Source organism: Pygocentrus nattereri, chromosome 30, assembly GCF_015220715.1.
Source record: "Pygocentrus nattereri isolate fPygNat1 chromosome 30, fPygNat1.pri, whole genome shotgun sequence".
Lineage (NCBI taxonomy): Eukaryota > Metazoa > Chordata > Actinopteri > Characiformes > Serrasalmidae > Pygocentrus > Pygocentrus nattereri.
In genome coordinates this window covers 6,108,177-6,129,496 of record NC_051240.1, presented here as the reverse complement: position 1 = coordinate 6,129,496, position 21,320 = coordinate 6,108,177, and the positions used below count along the sequence as shown (strand labels likewise).

At 37.0% G+C, this 21,320-nt stretch overlaps 2 protein-coding genes across 2 annotated transcripts in view; one reads left to right on the top strand and one right to left on the bottom strand.

Annotated features, from left to right (window-relative positions):
- Positions 1 to 9,871, top strand: part of LOC119262917 — a 32,091-nt gene extending 22,220 nt beyond the window's left edge. Inside the window, exons 10-16 of the mRNA XM_037536339.1 lie at positions 3,224 to 3,434; positions 4,457 to 4,570; positions 4,648 to 4,704; positions 5,142 to 5,288; positions 6,522 to 6,635; positions 6,722 to 6,802; positions 9,139 to 9,871. Coding sequence (XP_037392236.1) covers positions 3,224 to 3,434; positions 4,457 to 4,570; positions 4,648 to 4,704; positions 5,142 to 5,288; positions 6,522 to 6,635; positions 6,722 to 6,802; positions 9,139 to 9,231 — 817 coding nt within the window. The 3' untranslated portion in view covers positions 9,232 to 9,871. The remainder of the gene's footprint in view (positions 1 to 3,223; positions 3,435 to 4,456; positions 4,571 to 4,647; positions 4,705 to 5,141; positions 5,289 to 6,521; positions 6,636 to 6,721; positions 6,803 to 9,138) is intronic.
- Positions 9,872 to 9,892: 21 nt separating this feature from the next.
- LOC108424798 (membrane-spanning 4-domains subfamily A member 12-like) lies at positions 9,893 to 20,880 on the bottom strand. The gene is made up of 8 exons (XM_017693035.2): positions 20,561 to 20,880; positions 19,961 to 20,141; positions 16,837 to 16,947; positions 16,684 to 16,740; positions 13,452 to 13,589; positions 12,339 to 12,452; positions 12,100 to 12,156; positions 9,893 to 11,909 (listed from the first exon to the last, which is right to left on the bottom strand). Exons 2-8 carry the CDS (start codon positions 20,114 to 20,116, stop codon positions 11,814 to 11,816), a joined length of 729 nt encoding a protein of 242 aa, XP_017548524.1. The 5' UTR covers positions 20,117 to 20,141; positions 20,561 to 20,880; the 3' UTR covers positions 9,893 to 11,813.
- Between the last annotated feature and the right edge of the window lie 440 nt (positions 20,881 to 21,320).

Here is a 21,320-nt window from a genome sequence, read left to right as displayed (position 1 = left end):
CGACCATATTTAACATTGAGCTCTCAATGCCTTGTCCAAGCGTCTCTTGATCAAGCCAGAAATGCAAATATACAAATAAAAACAATCCATTGTAATTTGATGAGTTAGCCTAACTCTTTAAGCTTTCCTCAAATAATCCAATCTCTTGTTACCCTGTGAACATGGCCTCCCCCTTGTTTTGTTTTGCCCTCCCCAAACAGTGCCCGCCCACAATATTAGGGCACTTTTTAAGTTGGAATGAGAACATTTGAAGAACAATCTGATGAAAAACAAGCTGCATTGAAGCTTCAGCTTCATTGAGAGTTGGAATGCCTGAAAAGGGATGAGGAAGTCGCTCCTGCTTGACGGGTTGGTTGCATTACCTCATTTCTGCTGTTTCACATAATCAATTGGTCAGTGCTGTTTTGTCTTGTTTGTGAATGTTTGTGATAGCAGCTGGTTAGCATCATAACAACTGTAGTGACAGTCTGCTAACCCACTAGCTAACACTAGTAACATTACTTGCCAAACAGTTGCTCACCCGAATGTTATATCAGGGTATTTGTGTGTTGCAAAGGTTTTTTTAGCCACAAAGATCTAAAAAGGCATGTTGGCCTCAACAATGTGCGTCCATAAATGCGGGGGCGCAGTTGCTGAAGGAGCACTAAGCAAGGGGTGTGTTTGTTTCACTGTTGCGTTCACATCAATAATTGTTCTCCAGAATCATATATTGCTCCATTAAATTAAACTAGTTGCCTCTTAGCTGTTCCTGAGATCCCGGGAACCAAATTACACTACTTCTTATTGTATTCTACTAACCTTTAAACATTTATAAGTTTATTGACAAAACTTAGTTTTGCATTTTACTATTTAGGTTACACCCCTTTTACAGGGCTAAACAGGACTTTGGTACTTGCTTTGAAAACCCCACCACAGACATTGCCTTGCTTTAACATCTGTTGTATTTTATAGTGTTCCAAAGGTCATAAAAATACATGAAACTTCCTGGATTTCAAATGGACTGATGTAACTGAGCATTGAGGAGGAGGAAGAACACAGCAACAACACAGCAGAGACGAGAAAAACATCAGGTAAAAACACTATAACTAAGCGGAGTAATAACTAAGGAGTTTTTAATGGATATACTTCTCTTACTAAGCTATACTTTGTTAGTATATTTTGTAAAAGAAAACATACAACTAAGAAACTGTTCTAGCCCAAAGATTGCAAAGTCTGAACACACCCAGTCAAATGAAGTGTTCTGTTGGTTTTCTAAGCGAAAACAAGTTAACAAATTCTCTGCAGAGAAAACATTTCAATAAACATATCTAACAGGCAATAATGACATTCTAGTGGACAATTTTTCACAGATGTCCCGCTTTATATTGAGTATCGTTAGTAACTGTGCAGTTACACATGAATAACCTATGCAACAACACTGTAACTGCTGATTTAGGCAATGTTACAGATGGTTTTCAGAAGTGCAGCCTATGTAAAAACACATGTGTATCAACTTCAGTTTTGCCTCTATGTAATTACACAAGTGTATCTTCCACACAGGAACTTGCCTGTAGTGCAGTGTTAAAGTTACACTTTGAAATAAGTGGACAGTTAGTAGTTGTTATGTAGGTACTGTGTAATAACAGAGGGGCAATAGAGACATTGCTTTGGATTTAATGCAACACATTTAATTAATGTCATAAGTTACATTTTACGATGCAATACATCTGCTGTACTGTCACATTACAGAATGGTCTAAAGCAGAAACTGGACACAATGTTACAGCATAAAAGCTAGGTAAATGTTAGGAAACCTGGCAGATACAGTGTAAGTAATGTCTTAATATAAGTTATTACATACTTTCTTTCACTGCTGGAAAAGATGTCTGAAAAAAAAACTGCTGTTCCACTCTGATTACAAAGGTAGTTAAATTTTTGTTATAAACCTTGTGTAATTACATGAGAAAGAATAGGCAGTTACAACTATTAGGATACACTTGTGTAATTACATAAGGCAAAACAGAAGTTGAAACACATTTAATTACATAAGGTGTACTTCTGTAGTCCATCTTACATTTACGGCATTTGGCTGATGCTCTTATCCAGAGCGACTTACAATTTGATCATTTTACACAGGTAGGCAAAGGCGGGGTTGGGAGTCTTGCCCAAGAACTCTTATTGGTATAGTGTAGGGGGCTGACCCAGGTGGGGATTGAACCCCAGTCTACAGCGTGGAAGGCAGAGGTGTTAACCACTACACTAACCAACCACACATCTGTATGTTGTTGTTGCACATGTTGTTCACATGTAACTACAAAGTTATTAGAGAGGCATAATAAAGTGAGAGCCGCACAAAGACTTTTCTATATATTGGAAATGACTAATACTGTACAAAAGTCAGAGACAATCCTTTAGGTAACTCATTTCTGTGCAATGTGACCATTAAGTACAAACTGTTCATTTTTCAGAGATATTTCTGAGGAGACTAAATGTTAGTCATTGAAGACCTGGCAGGCCACTAAAACTGCACATCTGATGGGCGCACACTTTCTAGTGAAAATGTCCTTTTTGTGTACATTTCCTTTTCTCAGTGAGGCTCTTCTTGAACAGTTACACACCGTTTCAGACCCCTAGCGCTGAGTTGCCGCCTCACAGTGGAAAGACGGACAGAAAGACCTGTGGATGTTTTCAGATCTGAAGTAGCTTGATTTTCCTTAAAGATTAAGGTTTTAAGTGCTATTTATCTGATGGAGACAGTTGTGGTGTATACCAAGTCTTCCAGGTGGTTTGTTAGGAGGCCCTTTTTTTTTCAATTTTCTCTTAAGCCTTTAATCTTTTTTTTTATCAGGTTTGGTAAAAAAGTTTGGTTTCTTTTCTCAACCTATTTTCCTTTGACTTTCTATGTCCCTGTGAAAGTGGATTACTTCTCTAATTATTTTAACTAATAAATCTAAAGGCAGCTGACGTGAGTTTGGGTAGTTGTTTGTGTGAATGTTAGTCTTGGGAACATCTTGATTAGTTTATGTTTCTGAGACTAAAAATGAATAACGTGTAGTTAATAGCTGTTTTGACTTGACATTTTAGCCTTTTTTCAGTACTGTATTACATCAACACCGTGTGATAACTGATTTATTTAAAATAACATACTATTATGAGTCAAGTAAATTCAGCGCATGTGGCCTAAAATCACTATACAACATATTTCCCCTGTGAGAAATTTCTCAACAACTCAGTTTGTTTTAAAGGATGTCCACCACATTCATACCAACGAATAACATGGAAAATGGCTTTACCATTGTGACCCACGTGATCCCAATGCAAACAGCTCCAGCTGGAGCAAGACAGAGTGGATCGGAGCATGGAGCAGGATTCTATAATAGACTACTGGCCAGAAACACAAGCCGTGACCACTCCAGTCCAGGCTCAGCCAGGCCCACACTACCAAAAGTACTGGGGGTAAGATATTCCTCCTTCTGAGACCTTCCACACTGGGCACTAGTGCATGTACATGTGTGCAACCCCACATTTATGAGACGGACAGCAAGAATATGTGTTGGCTCTCCTACTTTATTAAAACAGAAACTTGGCTTCTAGTGGGAATAATTGTGTGAGCTTGTTATTTTTTCATGTTGTTAGTGAACAAACGTTTGCACTGTGATGAATATGAGTGAAAATGGAAAGAATTATTTAAGCTGGAACGATGTACACCACAATGCAGAAGTGTACTTTAATTTGGAAGCCCATACTTCCCAGTCAGAGGAGAAAACCTGTCTGACCTATTTAGGGTATTATATTTTCAAAACTTTGAGTGTTATGATGAAACAATAGCTTATCTCAAAATTATGCTTAAAGCTGCATTGATGTTGGTGGTGCACATTCAGCAAAAATGCACTTCCCAGTGGCATGTGATAGCTTTTGCAAAGCAGAGGATAGGTTAATGTTAATGTTTCATCATTTTAAAAAAACTGCTCATGCCCATGGTGCTGGGGGTGGGGGTGATATTTCCTATATTCTTTGCACATGGCTGTCCACTTATTAACATATCGTAAAACCTCTTGAAATAATTATACATCTAAAATAAATTCAGTGTTGCGGTGTTAAAGAGGAAAACCTTGCGAATATGAGTAAATAAAAGCAACTTAATATTCTGGTACAGGGATTTCCACACAAGTAAGGTCATTATACAAATATACAAATATATCAGACCTGTAAAATGATCCAAAATAAAAGGAAAAATGAGAAAAATAGAAATAAAATATTTTTGTGCAATAGCCACAATATACAGGGTGTCTCAAAAAGTAATGAAACACCCATATAAAATGAACATGGTTTGACAGATAGTGATCCGATTTTAGACACAAGCTGTGGGGTGAGGGGGAAACCTTGGATCACAATGGCTTCAAGTTGAATTTAAGAACTGGATACGTAAAGAGTTTTGGTTGAGAAGTCATTGTCCTGTTTCTTTTTTTCCCCCACAGACGGTGCAAATCATGACAGGTTCAATGTCATTTTTGTTAGCCATTGTGCTATCACAGCACCCTGGCACTCAGTTCTTCTCTCAGAGTTTGCATGGATACTGGGGATCCTTCATCGTAAGTCTTGGCAAGTTTTCTTTCAGTTAAAATGTTTAGAATAAAAACTTTGACCAACTTTTTGTATCCCTCTTCAGTATATCAGTGCCGGCGCTCTGTCTGTAGCTGCCCAGAATAAGTTTCGCCGCTGTTTGGTATGTTTACACTAGTTCAACTTTCTTTAATATTTTTTGTTTGTTTGTTTGTTTGTTCAATGCAAAGACTAGAAATGAAGAGACAAACAAATAATGATAAACCTATGCAGAATTTCCCAGGAGGGCTTCCTACCCCATTTAAGTGGGCATCTTGCCTTGATAGTGGGACAAGGTGGTTCTTTATAAGACTTTTTGTAATATAAATCAAAATTGTGTTTTTTTCCAGTTTGTTTGCAATAACTAGCAGCTTTGCATGTCATACTGAAGATATTAATTCATGTGGGTGTTTCTGCAACTCTGTTGTAGTTTTGGCTGTCAGACCGTGATAAACTGTTGAGGAAAGACATTCACTATGGTTCTGAAAGAGATCTAAAATACCATGAAAAAAATACAAATGAAATCTTTATATAATGCTATATGATTTTTGGTTCTCCCAGGTGAAATGCTCACTGGCAGTGAATGCAGTCAGTGCAGTAACTGCAGGAATAGCCACCGTTCTACTTTCCTTGGACTTGGCATATGGGCTTAATGGCTTAACTATGGCATATGACTGTGAACTCAGCTACTACTGTGACTTCTTCATGGTTTGTGTCTGATTACATCAAATGCAAAACATTAAAATTCATTTAAACAATGTTAAATTTAACAATGAATTCACCTCAGTCAATGTAAATGTGTGCACACATGACCACAGCACCAGAAATTTAGCCTTACATTCCATAATGTGGTCAGCCAAAAATAGTGTAAGCAGTATTGTGTGCTAAAAACATGCTAAACCAGGTTTGTTATTCTAAAATAAAAATTGATGCCAGGCTCTGTGGAGCTCTTCAACAGAATTAGAATATATTGCTTCATAGCAGGGCAACACAGTGATGCAGTGCTGTCACCTCACAGCAAGAAGGGCCTGGGTTCGATGCCCTGGCCAGGGGACCAGGGTCTTTGCTGTGTGGAGTTTGTAGGTTCTCACTGTTTGGGTTTCCTCCCGTAGTCCAAAGACATGCAGTTAGGCCAACTGGAGATGCTAAATTGCCCCTAAGTTTGAGTGTGTGTTCGCTCTGTGATGGACTGGCGACCTGTCCAGAGTGTTTCCTGCCTTTCTACCAATGAGGGATGGAATGGGCTCCAGCAACCCCTGAGAACAGGAAGACAAGTGGCTTAGAAATTGTGTGTAGGCTTAATAGCAATTGAATAGTGTAGTGGGTAACATGACAGCATTGTATGCTGGATAAAGGGGTTCGAGTCCCTGTTTAGGCAGTAAAGACGTCTAACATTTCATTTGGTTTGCTCTAAAACCCGATTACACTTTCTATCTTAATAAAATGTTTGCATTATCCTGTATCGTTGTGACGAGGAGCGAGGTAGCGGACGCATGTGCGGAGGTAAGCAACTTTTATTGAGGGCAAATCCGGAATCGGGGTCATAACGGTCCAGGGTCATTGAGCCAATACGTAGAGATCTTGGTACAGACATGACAGACAAACTAGACTTGACTTGAACTGAACAAAACATCTAACAGCAAACAAAGGTTCAAACAGGAGAGGGACATCAAACAAAGACCAGCAAAGACAAAGTGCAAACACAGGGCTTAAGTAACAAAGGGAAAATGAGACAGGTGAAAACAATCAATGGGCGGAGTCACAAAACGAGGGGCAGGACTACAGATACCAAAACAAACGCACATGGACAGGACTGGGAGGGGCCAATCGTGACAATCTTACACTTAAATAGTTCAAATTCAACTTTCCTTCATCTCCTGCCTCTTAAAACATCAGTGCATGGGTCTGGTGTCTGTTTACTATTGTTGGCTTTTGTTTCAGAAGCGGACAAATGGGATCAGTGGAGTGCTTCTGGTTTTCTCTCTGCTTCAGTTCATCGTCTCCATCTGCATGTCACTGTTTGGCTTTGATGCTACCTGCTGTGCTGAACCAGGGGTATGCAACATAAATTCATTAAATGCAACATCCAGAAAAACTCAGCAAAATACAACCCTGAAAATCTCCATGCTTTTGTCTTATAGGTTCATGCTACCAGCCAGTTTCCATCCTGTGGAGCATGTATTTCACTTAGTAATCCCTGTAGTGCTCACAGTAATGAGGAGGTAAGAAAAATGTACAGTCTTTATTAGGTGTTTAGGGGATTTCATAAGGCACTTCTTTAAAGTGTAAATTGCTTTTGAGCTTTTTTTGTAAAATTCAAATTCTACCAATTGTTAATTGAAAGTCAAAATCAGCAATGCATGTTTCCTTTCAACATTGTGGGACAACATACTGCTCATATGCAGAGAGAACCACAAAATCTAGAGATAGACCTTCATTCTGGGCCAAAAATGTCAAAATTTGGCCAAAACATAAAAAAAAACACTTCAATGATAAAGTCGTTTCTTAGCACTAAGGTAACAACGATTTGCATGAAGACTTTCTGACAAGGCTGATGAATTTTTTGTTCCACCTTAGATGGTGCTGCAGTTACATTCGGGCCCATTTGGTCACTTTGGCATCTACTGCAGCATTTAAGGTGGAACAGAAAATCTGTTGGTACTCAAATATATGTTGGCAATGTATGAAAAATATATGTCAAGTATATATTTATTATTTTTTAAAATGCAGTAATTTATGTTTGCTTTTATATATATATATTTTGTATGTAGTTCTAACAAAGGTTAGAGATGTAGCTAAATGGTATTGATTTCTATGTTTTGCATTGTACTTTGCATTAGCCACTGTATGCATGTGGTAAGAGAGCACGCACTTAAAATTTATTTCAAATCAAACAATCATCAAACTGCATTTTCTCTTTGTATCAATACATACAACACAATTTTTGACATATTAAAGGTCCATTTGCTAATATTTAATATTAATACTGGAATACAAATATCAATTTAAATGGTATCCACTCAGAAGAGTGCATTAGACAGTATTCTGGCTATTTTCCTACATTTCCATTTTATTTCATAAACATATTTACACACACTTACTACACCAAGAAATGTACCATATAAAATATCCCCCATATATGTAAAATATATGTATTTTTGAAATATATTTGGTTATATGGTTATAGTGCCATGTGTTTGACAAGTATTTCAGATATATACAAAAATATATGACCATAACTTTTTTTCTATACGTGGTTGCTGATATGTTTAAGGTGGGAAGGTAAATTTGAAAGAGACAGTTCTAGATTAATCACAGACATCTGAAGCTTCTGAAAGATATTCCATGTCTTACCATAGTTTGTCTTGTGGCAGTTGTGGCAGTGACTCTTTCAATAGAAAGGCTGGTGTAGAGCTGCTGTCGCTGTTTTCCGTCTCTAACAGCACATTGACTGGTTGATGTTTGTATTCAGCCAGTGATGTATTTAGGACCTCCAGAAGGCCTAAAGTGTTATAATTTCCCACAAAATTGGTCTCACCCATTAGAAATCAAGACATAGTTTCTTTATCCATCCGTCACTTCGTAATTATGCATAAGGTTGATAAAATGTCAAAGGACTTTGAATGAGCTTTTTTCCAAAAAGTTGATTACTTCCATATGGAACAAGTACATTTTAAGTTTTTGCATTAAAAAAACTTTTTGCAGGCTGAGCTGCTGTGTTTTTAAAGCTAATGTTAGCTACCAGAAAATATGGAGACTGACAGAATCAAATGGCACTTTTGCAACTTCAAGGTCTCACAAGGTTGATGATTTTTCTCCACTACCATCCCCATCTTCAAAGAGGGAAGGTGTTTCTGATCAGGCAGTGTATCTTGAGCCTTGAACAATATGAGCTACTGACTCGAGTCGCTGGAGAGTTGATGTATTGGCAGAAAATGATTAGCAGTGAGCAGCAGAGGCATCTGAAAGGCTATATATATATATATATATATATATATATATATATATATATATATATATATATATATACCTATTCATACGTTGGACATTATCAATGTGCAAGTCATAAGAACTTTGTGAGGTGGTGATGAGGTTTTTTAGCTCAGTACGTGAGTGTGAGAACCCTTCCTCCAGGGATCTATGCTTTCATTTTTATGAGCATGGCATGAGTAGGGTGTCACCGGTGGGCAGTAATTTGTGTTTTGCATAATGTGACATCCGCGGCTACAGCAGAGTTGGACCAGAGGGGCACTGCAGAGGCAGAACTGACCACAAAAGATATGTTATTTTTATAGTTTGGAAAGATGTGTTCACATTTCAAGGAAGCCTGGTATGTTTTATTATTACAGAGCAATGCATTTAACCTATTGATGAAAAAAAGGTCTTAGCGTGTAATTACTCTTTCTAATGAGCCATCAATATATATTCCGTATAATAAAGTGCCTCATGTTTTAAATTTATTGTTTATTGTTTTAAATAGAGTTTTACTCTACTAAACTGAAGAAACCGTTTTTCTTGAAATGTAACAGAGTAATTATGAACATTCCTCCTTTTCCAGGGTGTGTTTGTGATCAGTAATCCCAATATGAACAACTCACCACTGACACAACCTCCAGAGTACAGTGAGATTGAGCCTCAGTTCCAGCCTTGAGCTCCATAAGAACATCTGGATCTGCTGGAATGGAGTGGAATTGAATTGGCCATGCAACTATCTGACAGCTTCCTTTACATCTTTATGTATTCTGAAAATGAGTGATGGCAAATCATATATTTTCAGACTGATTAACCTGAGTGGTATATTTTTTTCATGTCTTCAGCTTATTATGCCTTTGGGGTGTGTGTGTGTGTGTGTGTGGTCTATTGCACAATTGATAATCTAATTTATTCTTATAGTTGTTTATCCTGATTATTTGTTTGATTAAGGTGTACTTTAGGTGGATTCAGGTTTTAGCACCAAATGGTCTTCTGTTATATATATATATATATATATATATATATATATATATATATATATATATATATATATACATTTTACCCCAAAACATGGTCCATGTAAAGAAAAGTTGTAACTGCAAGTAAAAGTGAATTTGATATTTGATTTTTAAGCAATCACATATATGTAGTTTATTAAAGAATTGGGTACAGATCTGTCTACATACACCACATTGGCCAATAGGCAAGTGATGATATATGTTGTATCACAATAATTACCATTAACATTTTATTATTGTTTACAGTTTTATAATAATGTTGTATACTCTTAAATGTTCTTCAAGGTTCTTTAGTTAAGACAATGGTTTTCTTTAGAACAATGAACACTCAATCTACATGCTTAGAAGCCTAAAATGTTGGGGAAATTTTCAATTACAGTAGCAATTATAAAGTGTGACAGTCACACATGCCATATGTTGTTATTTTCAGGAGACCCTGGGCTACTGAGATATGCAATTGTTTGACATGTAAATGCTAACAGAAATTTGATATCTTTATGAATTTGGGTCATTTACCAAGTGCCTAAATTTTGTACTTTCTAATTATAGAGATCTTTAAAAGCAAGTTGCACCTCAGAAATCTTTTCAGAAATTGTTTGTCTGGAGTGTCTGTGAGCTACAAGGGCAAACATTTTGATGGTGATTCATTCTATTGGTTATTATGAGTAAAAATAAAGAATTAGCATGAGGTGGGCATGATTTTTATTGATTTTCTATTCTCTTGGATTCGTGCTCAGTCCTAAAAGATGAGAAACACAGCAAGACAGGCTTTATTTTTAATTTAAAAATTTAGTGGCATATTTAATATTAGTCATACTATTTTGAGAAAAAAAAAAGTCATACTATTTCAAGAAAAAAGTCGTATGTCATTAAAGTGGCATTAATACCAGGAAAGGTCACAATGTTGTGGGTAAAGTCTTCGCAAAGGGAAAGCAGCACCTCCTTGTGTTGAAATGAGGGGCGTTGAGTTGGTGGAGTTATGTTTTCATATCAATTTCACCCATAAAGAAACACTCAGTCTACCTTTCTCTCCTGCCACATCAGCACCACTGTTATAGTATAATAGTATATATTATACAGCTGAAATTGCTGTGCTGGAAACTGAGTTTAATCAGAATAAAGAGCCAGACAGACTTGTGTCTGTTTTCTTGAAGGAGAATCGCAGGCAGGGTCATCTCTGGCAAAGTCTCCGTACATTCAAAGGTACATAACATTTCATAGACACTGAGAGTGGTAATCAAAATGATTGATCCACAAAGAGACAGGAGTGTTTGGAACTCCAGCATGCCAGTACAGCAACTCCAGCACTTTATGGCAGCCCTCACCTACAGTTAGCCCACTTTATCGTCAAAGTATTATGACTTTTTTCTCAAAGTCTACTATTTTTATTTTTATTAACAGTGGCCGTAAAATAGTATATAATTCAGAGCGCAGTCTGGTTCCTGCAAACTGTTGAAAATACCTCAATGTTTTGGTCAAGAGTGGTCAATCACATACAATACTGTGCAAAATTCTAAGACTTGTTTACTTTTTCCATTTTTCACAGCTTCAGTTCTTATCAGAAGACCTGTGTTTGTTTTTTCAAAGAAATCTGCAGTGACATTGTGCACGCCTCCCAAGTTCAGTCTGATAAGTTGGTCTGAATTTTCTGCTTCTAATGAGCCAATTAATCCCGAACACATCCCAGTCCCAAACTATTTCAATACCAAATACTAAATAATATTGCAGTTTGGAATTAGAGGTGGTCACTCTGTTGTTCCGGCAGACAAGTATCTGAGCTCCGTCTGATTTCCTTAAAATATCATTTGAAAAATGAGCTACTTTCATGTATTCACTGTTAAAAAGGGGCTGTGTAACTTCAGACAGCATTATGATTAAAAATGACATACAAAAATATATAGGCCTATAGAATATATATCCAATATATACAAAAACGTAATGTAACAGTATTTTTACAGGAATTGATGTATATAAAAAAAAGCATTGATGGTTTAATTATATTATTGAAGCATCTTTGCCTTGGAGCAGTTTGACTTAAAGCCTTTGGGAAAAAAGAAACTATGAAAGAGTGAACAACTGGTAACAAACATCACACAATTAAAATCAAAGGCAGTGCAATAAAAATGAAATCAGCAGTGTACCATATATTCTCATACTAAGTAAAACATAGGTAAATCCAAATAATTCTACAGTAGAAGTGCATATATAGTGTTGTGATGTTTCATCTGGAGATTGTTTAGTCTCAGTTATCTTCTTGGCCTTTAATCTCACTGTATGGTGGAGGACTTTCCATTGGTGGACTGTAAATGGTGGCATCGTTGATTGAATTCAGTGGATACTGCAACAACAAGAATATGGACACTGTAAAAGCTATAGACTATAGTGATATAGTTATATATAACCGGCAGCTTACTTGCTGATAAAGGACTGCAAATTTATAGAATAGAACTGTAATACATTAAGTAATTTTCCTCTAATTTTACAGTATTAACTCTTCTGACCCCAAGGCTAATTTTACATATTATTACCTGTTCACTGGAGTAATCAGGACATCTTAATTGATTTGGAGCCACAGTGATATTCACCTACAGACGTACAGAGAGATTCATAAGCTTCACACTTTATACAGGGCGAGTCACTACACAAGGTCATTACAGCAGATAGAAAACGTATAAACTATGTTCAGTGATACTCATCTCTCGAGCAAAGCGAGGACAGTACAAACAGCAAAACTCAGTAACGACAATGAAAAGAATATGATACCTACAGAAGGTTCGCCGCTGCAGGTGGCTTTACAGGCAAAGCCTGAGAGGATGAATGAAATTATGAACTGAATTATGGAAAAAATCAACAGCACTGCAAAAATCCCAATGGTCAGGCCCTAAAAAACAAAGGTAATTTCATCATAATCTGGTTCATTCTTAATCTGGTTCATTAAGGTATATGAACTATGCAGTTTAAAATGTTATTTGCAGACCTTCTAAACATTATTAACATTTTGAGAAAAGTATTAAATATTGTGCAAAAGACGAGGCCAGATAGATGTATGTACATATACATATTGATTAAAAAACTGTGAATACTACTATGTTTGAGGCCCTTATGGACCTCATGCTAGAACAGAAAAGGTTTTTCCCCAAACTGTTCCCACAAAGTTAGAAGTGAACAATTGTCCAAAATATCTTGTTACGCTTAAGCACTAATATTTCCTTTCACTGGTACTAAGGGTCCTAGGCCAACCCCTGATAAACTACCCATACTATCTCCCTCCTCCACTGAACTTAAAATTTGGCACAATGTCAGGCTGGGAACGTTCACTGGGCATTCGCCAAACCCAGACTCGTCTATCAGGCTGCCAGATAGTGACGCATGACATATCATTCCACAGTCCAGTGGCAGTGTGCTTTACATCACTCTGCCCTGATGCTTGCCACTGTGCACTTTGATCTTAGGCTTGTTTGTAGCTGCTGATCCATGGAAACCGATTTCATGAAGCTCCTGATGGACAGTTCTTTTGCTGATGTTGCTTCCAGAAGCAATCTGGAATTCACAAAATTCACAAACTCCACTCTGTGAGTTTGAGTGGTTTACCATTTCATGGCTAAGCTAATGTTGCTCCTAGGTGCCTCCATTTCACAAAAACAGCACTTACAGTTGTCTGGGGCAGATCTAGCGGGATTGAAATTTCACTGACTGACTTGTGGTAAATGTGGCAACCTGTGACAGTGCCATGTTTAAAGTCACTCCTGAAAAATTGTATTTAACTGCCATTTTCACAGGAAAATAAATTAATGCAGGATGGTCTCTGACCCTTAATCAAATAAAATTATGCAAAGTACCATTAATAATGTCATGTGATGAAAAATGTAAAAAGTCTTACCTTAGGGCTACAACCATAGCCGCTGTTATGGTTGCAGAACCTAAACGTTTGCATAATTGTCAAATCCAGGAAAAGCAGGGTGATGCTTATTCCTGCAATTATGGTGCTTATCACATTCATCCACAGAGCACCCCTCACCTAGATGAGAATCAGAAAACAAAAGCAAAACATTAACGCTATTAATTGAGCATCTGCTGGTTAATTGAACATTTTTGTTGTCTGACCTTTTCAGTTTGAAGCAGAATGAGGCACTTTCTCCCATCACCCCACAATTACTGTATTTTACAAACAGGTTTGTTTTCTTCCTGTTGACTGTTTATTCCACCACCTGTTTAGTTCTCATATTTTAAAATGCTTTTAATAATAATAATAATAATAATAAGTTACGCTTATATAGCACCTTACATAAACCCAAGGTCCCTTCACGTAGCATGGGCAAAAGATAAAATACATAAATAAATAAATAAAAATAAGCAGTGGAAGAGGAAGAAAAATTAGCCTTAAAGAGAAAAGTCTTTAAGTCATATTTGAAGGAGGAAAAAAGAAGAGCAGTCCCGGAGGGATTGAGGAAGAGAATTCCAGAGTTTGGGGGTCATGGCACTGAAGGACCTCCCTACCTAAGTGGAAAGTCTGGTGTGTGGGACAGCAAGTAAGTTATTACAAGAAGACCCGAGAGAGCGTGAGGTCAGCAGCGAGAGGTCAGCAGTTCTTTGAGGTAGGAGGGAGCAAGGTATTGCAAGGCTTTGAAAGTGAGTAGTAAAATTTTAAACTTTATACGGGACGGGACCGGTAGCCAGTGTACCTGAGAGAGAATGGGAGTGATGTGAGCTGAACGCTAAGTATGCGTGAGTAATCTAGCTGCAGAGTTTTGAATGTACTGTAGCTTTTGTATAGACTTTAAAGGAAGACCAACAAAGACGGAGTTACAGTAGTCAATGTAGGACATAATTAAGGCATGAACCAAAGTTCTTTCCATCTTTATCGGTCAGGATCGGACAAAGACGAGCAATGTTATGTAAATGAAAGAATGCAGTTTTAGTGAGGAACTTGATATGCAGATCAAAATTAAGTGATGGGTCGAGTAAAACCCTAAGATTTCTAACAACACGTGCAGGCTTAATGAGCCGGCCATCATTACTAACTGATAAATTGAACAATTTTGATTATAAAGGTTTAGGGCCAACCAGTAAGACTTCAGTGTTATCAGTTTTTAGCTTGAGAAAGTTATTGTACATCCAGAGCTTTAAATCAGAAATATAATCGATTAGTATATTGGGAGGGGAATCTGAGGGTGTTTGTACTGAGACATAACTGAATATCATCAGCATAACAGTGAAAGTTAAGGCCATGGATACGAATGATCTGGCCAAAGGTAGGTGTCCAACACTGTACTGCTGTCACTCAAGCAGATTAACCTAACAACAGAAATAACAGTTACTACAAATTCAAAATGTATCATCATTTATAGTGTGGGGCAAATTGCAATGAAGGCCACATAAGAAAACAAATAAGGTTTTCTTTAGAAAATCTTAGGAAAGAACAGCTGAAGAGAATATTTTAGAACTTCTTAAGGTTTTTTCAAGAACTACATTTAAGAACATTCTTTTGAACTTTTTAGTGTTTGTCTTAAGAACCTTCCCAAGTTTATTCTTAGTAACGTTTTTGCACACTGGCAGAGCTGACTGGCTTGTTGCCATTTACCTGGCTTCAGTTCAGGTAAAATCAAGGAAGTAATTTAAGAATGAAGTTTCAATAGATGGGCACAGCCAAGGTTGCCCAGTTTTACCAAATCTTGTCTTTATATTGACAGAAAACTTGCAGTAGTTTCGTTTTTTGTCCTGTGGCTGAAAATGAATACAACCTCCTGTTCAAATATGAGACATCATAAACTAATATGCCGTACACCTCTAAAATAATGGCAGCAACTATATGACAAACATCTCAAATAAAGCTGTGAACATTTATAAAAATGAAATACTTCACTTTAGTAGCCTGTCACAGTTTCATGCCAAGCGTGAGATTTCTTGTCAATGTTTGTTCTACTTGTTTTTCACTTGAATTTTTAATGCGATACTGTGTTTTTATAAGCAAAACACATTTAATTCTTAGTTAAATGGTTTTACATAATTTGCTTAGGTGCCTAATTTTATTTTGCTTAGAACCAAATATACATCAAACTTTCTTTTAGTTTTTTTCAAGTGGTGATTTCACTGATACAAATGGATTACTGTAGTGCAGTTTATGTAAATGCTCAAGTTCATCAATGGTTTTACTCATTCAGTTGCACAAGGTTATCCTGATAATCACAACAGCTTATTTCCTCTTATATGATTACCCAAATGTAATTGAGCGAACTGCTATGTTTCTAACTCTTATCTGGTTGTAATTACCCACAAGAGTTGTGTAATCTCCTAGCTAGTTATTACATTGTATCTGCACAGGAAACACCAAATTTTCTAACATTTCTTTAGCTGTAGTAGTATGCTTGTGCTTTTTCATGATACCACTCAACCTTCTGGCTTTAGAACACTCTGTATTGTGACTTTTTACAAAGTAACTGCACATATCTATAAAAGTAACATTTAAAAAGAATAATTCAAACAGGTGCTGTTTTGTTCTACCCTAAAAGCAATATCTGGATTTGCAATCTTCAATTTCACTGCATTTATATAGAAACCTACAACAATGGATTAATATCAAGCTGTAAATTCAGAGTAGCTAAATAAATATCTATATTTTAAACCAATAGATAAATGGACACATGCTGTTGCTGAACAAAACATTAGAGACTTTGATTAGGTGATCATGCCACAATACAAGCATAGTACTACAACTAGCTACATGGCGCGAATGTTATCAGTTCCAGTGCAGATGCAGTGTAAATACTCTCATAATGTAGGTAATTAAACCTCAGTTCATACAAACATAATTACCATCACATTGTTACACATGTGTAATTACATGAGCAGAAACACACTGTTACAACTACCAGAATATACTTGTGTTACTACATGAGGAAACACTGAAGTTGATACACATAAGTACACAGTACAAGTACAAGTGGGACCAAACTATCTCTTAGTAATAAAAGATATAGTTCAGTTCTTTATTATTCATACATTGACAACATGCTACAGTATTAACAACTTTCAATGTAAGTATTATTGAAATAAGCCTTAAAGCACTTTTCTGCAATGAATGTAAAAACAAATTGTAGTTGGTGTTTACATACCACACAATAATGAAGCTTGTTACTTGTTGAAACAGCCAGAGAGCCAGTGCTGATGTACTGAATGAGAGGAAAAATGTATTGTAGTAGAGTTTGCATTTAAATTTATATGGGGGAATATTCATATTCATACAGAATAACATGGATAAAGCTTACCACCAAAGCACCCCAAAATACAATTCCACTGAAGACAGTGAATGCGGGAATGTACATGATCATCACAATACCAAGCAAGAGTGTGAACAAACCGATCATTATTTGAACGCTCTGTGGAAGAAAAAAAAAACAGACATTTGATTAATATCAATACTGGTTGCATTTGAATGCTGAACGGAGTAGACCTCTATTGCAGCTTATGCACTATTTATTTTAGTAGAGCTTAAATGATCAACTGAGGTTAATTTTAATGAACTCAAGTGGATGGAGGGTGTATAACTAAAATGATACAAATCGTATATACAAATTTTATTTTTTATAATTTTATAACATTTTATAATTTTATAATGTAATATATACTGTCAAAAGTGGCTCATCAGATCTACCTTAAAATGACTTCATGTGATGAGTTAATAAACTAGTTATGTTCAACCTAAATAAACACTTTGAATGAAAGATCCTTTCAATCAATTCAAAATCAGTTTTCCAGGCAAATAAAACTAGTTCGGTTGTTCGTTTTCACATGAAGCAATTGTGTTAAGTAGCTCTGACAAGCCACGTTTTACAATGCAGCATAAATACTTGTTTATTAAGATATTTTTATTAAGTTTCATAACCATGGCTCACATATACATTAAACTCTGCTCTCAATGCCACTTAACATTCGATCTTTATCTCAAAATTTTAAGTTTTAGTAAATGGGAATTCCCCATGTCTGAAATTCCCTCTTTCTAAAGCCATCAACACTTCACAGACTCTTTTAAATGGCTGTATGTGCAACTGTATTACATTCTGACATCCACTGACAAAAGCCTGACACACAACTGCGTGTAATCAGCATAGCTATCACAGCTAATCTCATGTCTTCTGATGACGACATTTATCAAGAGATAACATACAAGAGAAAAGCAAATGCCCTAAAACAAATCCCACTGTGACCTCACAGGAAATTCCGCAATGTAACCAGGAACATTCATCTATTTCCTTTCATTTGGAGTAAATGTTCACTGTCATCACTGCTATGAGACTTCCTCTCTCCTAGACTTTGGCAGAGACTGTTATTCCTGTTTCTGGGAATCTGTTGGGCCACTAAGTCCTTTTCAAGAAATGGAAACTAATTTTATTTGATCTAGTCTTTCCTATGTTTCTACTTTTTATTTACTTACAGCGCTTTAGTTCTTGCTTCCTTCTTCACAACATACACAGTACTGGTGCAGATACACTTATTTATTTATTTATTCGTTCCATTACATTCTTCAATTGTACATAAGTGTCCATATCTTACATTTTTATAGTGTATTTTCTCTGAAATCTGCTTTTCATTTTTGTGTTTTGGTTTATGTATCAGAAACAGTCATAATTCATTTTCATGTAAACATCTTCCAGTCTCTACCCTTAGAATTGCATTTAGCTGTTCTTGTCACTCTGCCTTCAAGAGAATGAGCTGAAGCACAACAGCAGAGGTTTCAGAGTTTTAGCTTGACCCTCATTGAGTTGCTGAGACAGGATCTTAGCCCCATTTCACTTCCAAAATCTGTGCAGTGAAACACCACATACACCTCAGTGGACACACACACTAGGGGGCAGTGAGCACACTTGTCCAGAGTGGTGGGCAGCCCCATGCATGGCACCCAGGGTGCAATTGGGGGTTAAGAGCCTCACTCAAAGGCCTCTCAGTCATGTACTGTTGGCTCAGGGGATCAAACCGGTGACCTTCTGGTCACAAGGCTGGTTTCCCTACCCTACAGCCCAAGATATGGGTTTTGCCAAACTTTCAGTACTGCTTTCCACTTCAGTTTTTTTTAACCTTGTTTTTAGTCTGAAGACGCTGCTCTTGCTTTTTTTGTTTGGCCACAACCTCCCAACACTTGTTTAGCAACATTCCCATGAGAGTTTCTATATTGTTGCCACACCAGCTCAGCTGTAACACACTCACTCCTGTGAGGTTGTGAGTTAAGGGCCCAATCCCATTTCACCCGTTGCTTCTACCACTAAGCCCTTAGCCCATTTTGCGTGTTCACGTCTAGGGCTAGGGTGTCCCAATTTTGGTTGAGATAGAGAGGTAGAAAAAAAACCCACAAGTGTGAGAATTTTCTCCATTAAAAAGTTACAATAGCCATTGGATTATTTTAGTTTAATGTCATTTCAATGTATTACGGTCGTTTTCTTCATAACAAGCACAATAGCATGCTAATGTCTTGGTAGCTAGCTAGCTAGCTTTCCTGTTCCACCTTAAATAGCCTGGCAGTGTTGACGCCTGAAGCACCAGAATGTAGCTGCATCATTTAAAGTGGAACGGGAAAATTCGAACAAGAAGCTGGTGAATAGTTGACTTCAGCTTCGTATCACCAAAGAATTAGAAGTGGCTAATAATAAATAATTGGCTTATACCCCCTCTTTGAAATCATATGATGCCTTAAATGTGACTAAAGCCCAGCAGTGAGGTTACTGAACTCGCAAGGTTTTTCTTTTCTTTTTTATTTGTTAGTCTTTTTTGTTTATGTTTTTTTTTATTTGAGGGATGTCCTTTTTCGTAGGGCAAGATTTCAACCTCCACCACTTGTAACTCCGTTCTAAGTTCTCGAAAAACAAGGGGTACGGGTAAAATGAAGAAATGGGATTAGGCCTAAGTAGAGTTTGGTGTAACCTCTTTGTTTTTTTCCCCACACTATCAAGTCAGTACTGCTCTGCACTTGAGGCCACCTCTTGCGTGTGGAAGATGGCTAACTCCCTAGCATTCTGGTATCTGAACTGGGGAACTGCTCGTTTCATCACCACTTGAGGTAAGCCACACTAACCCTGGTCTTAGATAACATTGTATATGAGAATCTAAAACTGCTTAATGTGACAAATATAGAACAACAGAGGAAATCAAGGAGGTTCAAATTCGTTTTCATGGCACTGCATGTAGATAAGTTGGTTTTGTGATATCACATAAACAATGAATTCAATGCAAGCTGGTTTTACAACTAAATTCTCATTAATGAACTGCAGAGTGAATGAAACAAAACAAAAAAACAAAAATGTGTGAACACTTCAACAGGCTAAAACGCGAGAGAAACACAGCTTTCCATGATGTCGGCTACTTCACACAAAAACCTGAAAAGCAAGTTGGGTGACTTACTCCTAAAGCTTTTGGTTCTCCTTTCAGAAACTTCTGAAGTGGACCTACAGTGTAGTTAATTTGCTCAGTTCCAGTTGATGTTGGTGGAGAGATCACTTGGGTCACAATGGTGTAGCCATTTCTCGTGTTAGAGAGCGGAACTGCAGTGGCCGACATCTTTAAAGCCAACTGAATTATTCACCTGTGAAAGACCAAACATTCATCACGATGTCAGTACAAGACAACTAGACCTGAACTGTTAAAGATCACAGTAATTAAATAAACCAAGACAAATGACAGATGAACAGTAAACATGAAGAACACACACGAGAACATCACGTCACACTGGAAAATAGTCTAATAATATAGATTATTTTTATTTCAATAAGTCAACACTAAAAAACTTCAGTAAAAACATTCAGAAAAGGATTGTGTATTAAGTGGTTATTGGTAATAAACAGTGAAAACAAAAGAATAGAAATGAGCCTGAAACCAGGCCATAATGTAACCTACAGCTATAACTATAGACATACCTACTGTATTAGTAAATATCGATTATTATGTTAAATACATGAATACTTAGTAAATATTCATCAAATAAGTTAAATCAACCCCTGTTACCTGAAAAGAAGAGATGTTTTCGTCGTGGAGTGCAGTTGGTGTTTGCTCTTCCTCTTCCTCTTCCTCTTCTGAAAGACTTTTCTGTATCCCTCAGGAGGAGTGGCTTACACACTGCTTTCCACAGAAAATGAAAGTGCATATTCCTGCAGGCTGGACGTGTGTCCAAGCAGGAGGGACTTAACTCCAAATGTCTCAGTCTGAGCTCCAAACAGGTTTGTGTCCTGTTAAAGGCTTTGTTAGTGGTCTAAAACAAATATATCTCCAAAACTATAACTTTACAGGAGAAGGGAAAGACTTTAAATTTAATGTAAGTCAATGGAACCAGACTTCTTTCCAAGTAATTTTGGGTCATTTCTTTTGGTCCCTTCATCATGATATTTACAGACAATGTAAAGTCCAACAGGCATTTTCAAAAATGTGTCAAAAACTGAAAGATGATAAAAATGGAGATACAGGGTTTTGTTCTGACAGCAGAGATATGCAAACAGACTGAACTCTAGCAGGTCCAGCACTCATTGAGACAATTTGTGTTCATTTACAGCTCGGTTGTGACGCAGAGCGAGGTAGCGGACGCATGTGCGGAGGTAAGCGACTTTTATTGAGGGCAAATCCAAAATCAGGGTCGTAACGGTCCAGGGTCAAAGAACGGGGGTGCAGACATGACGAGCAACACAAACAACCAAACAGTTCCAACAAAGACCAACACATCAAACAACAACTGATGCAAAGACCAGCGAACACTAAGGGCAAACACAGGGCT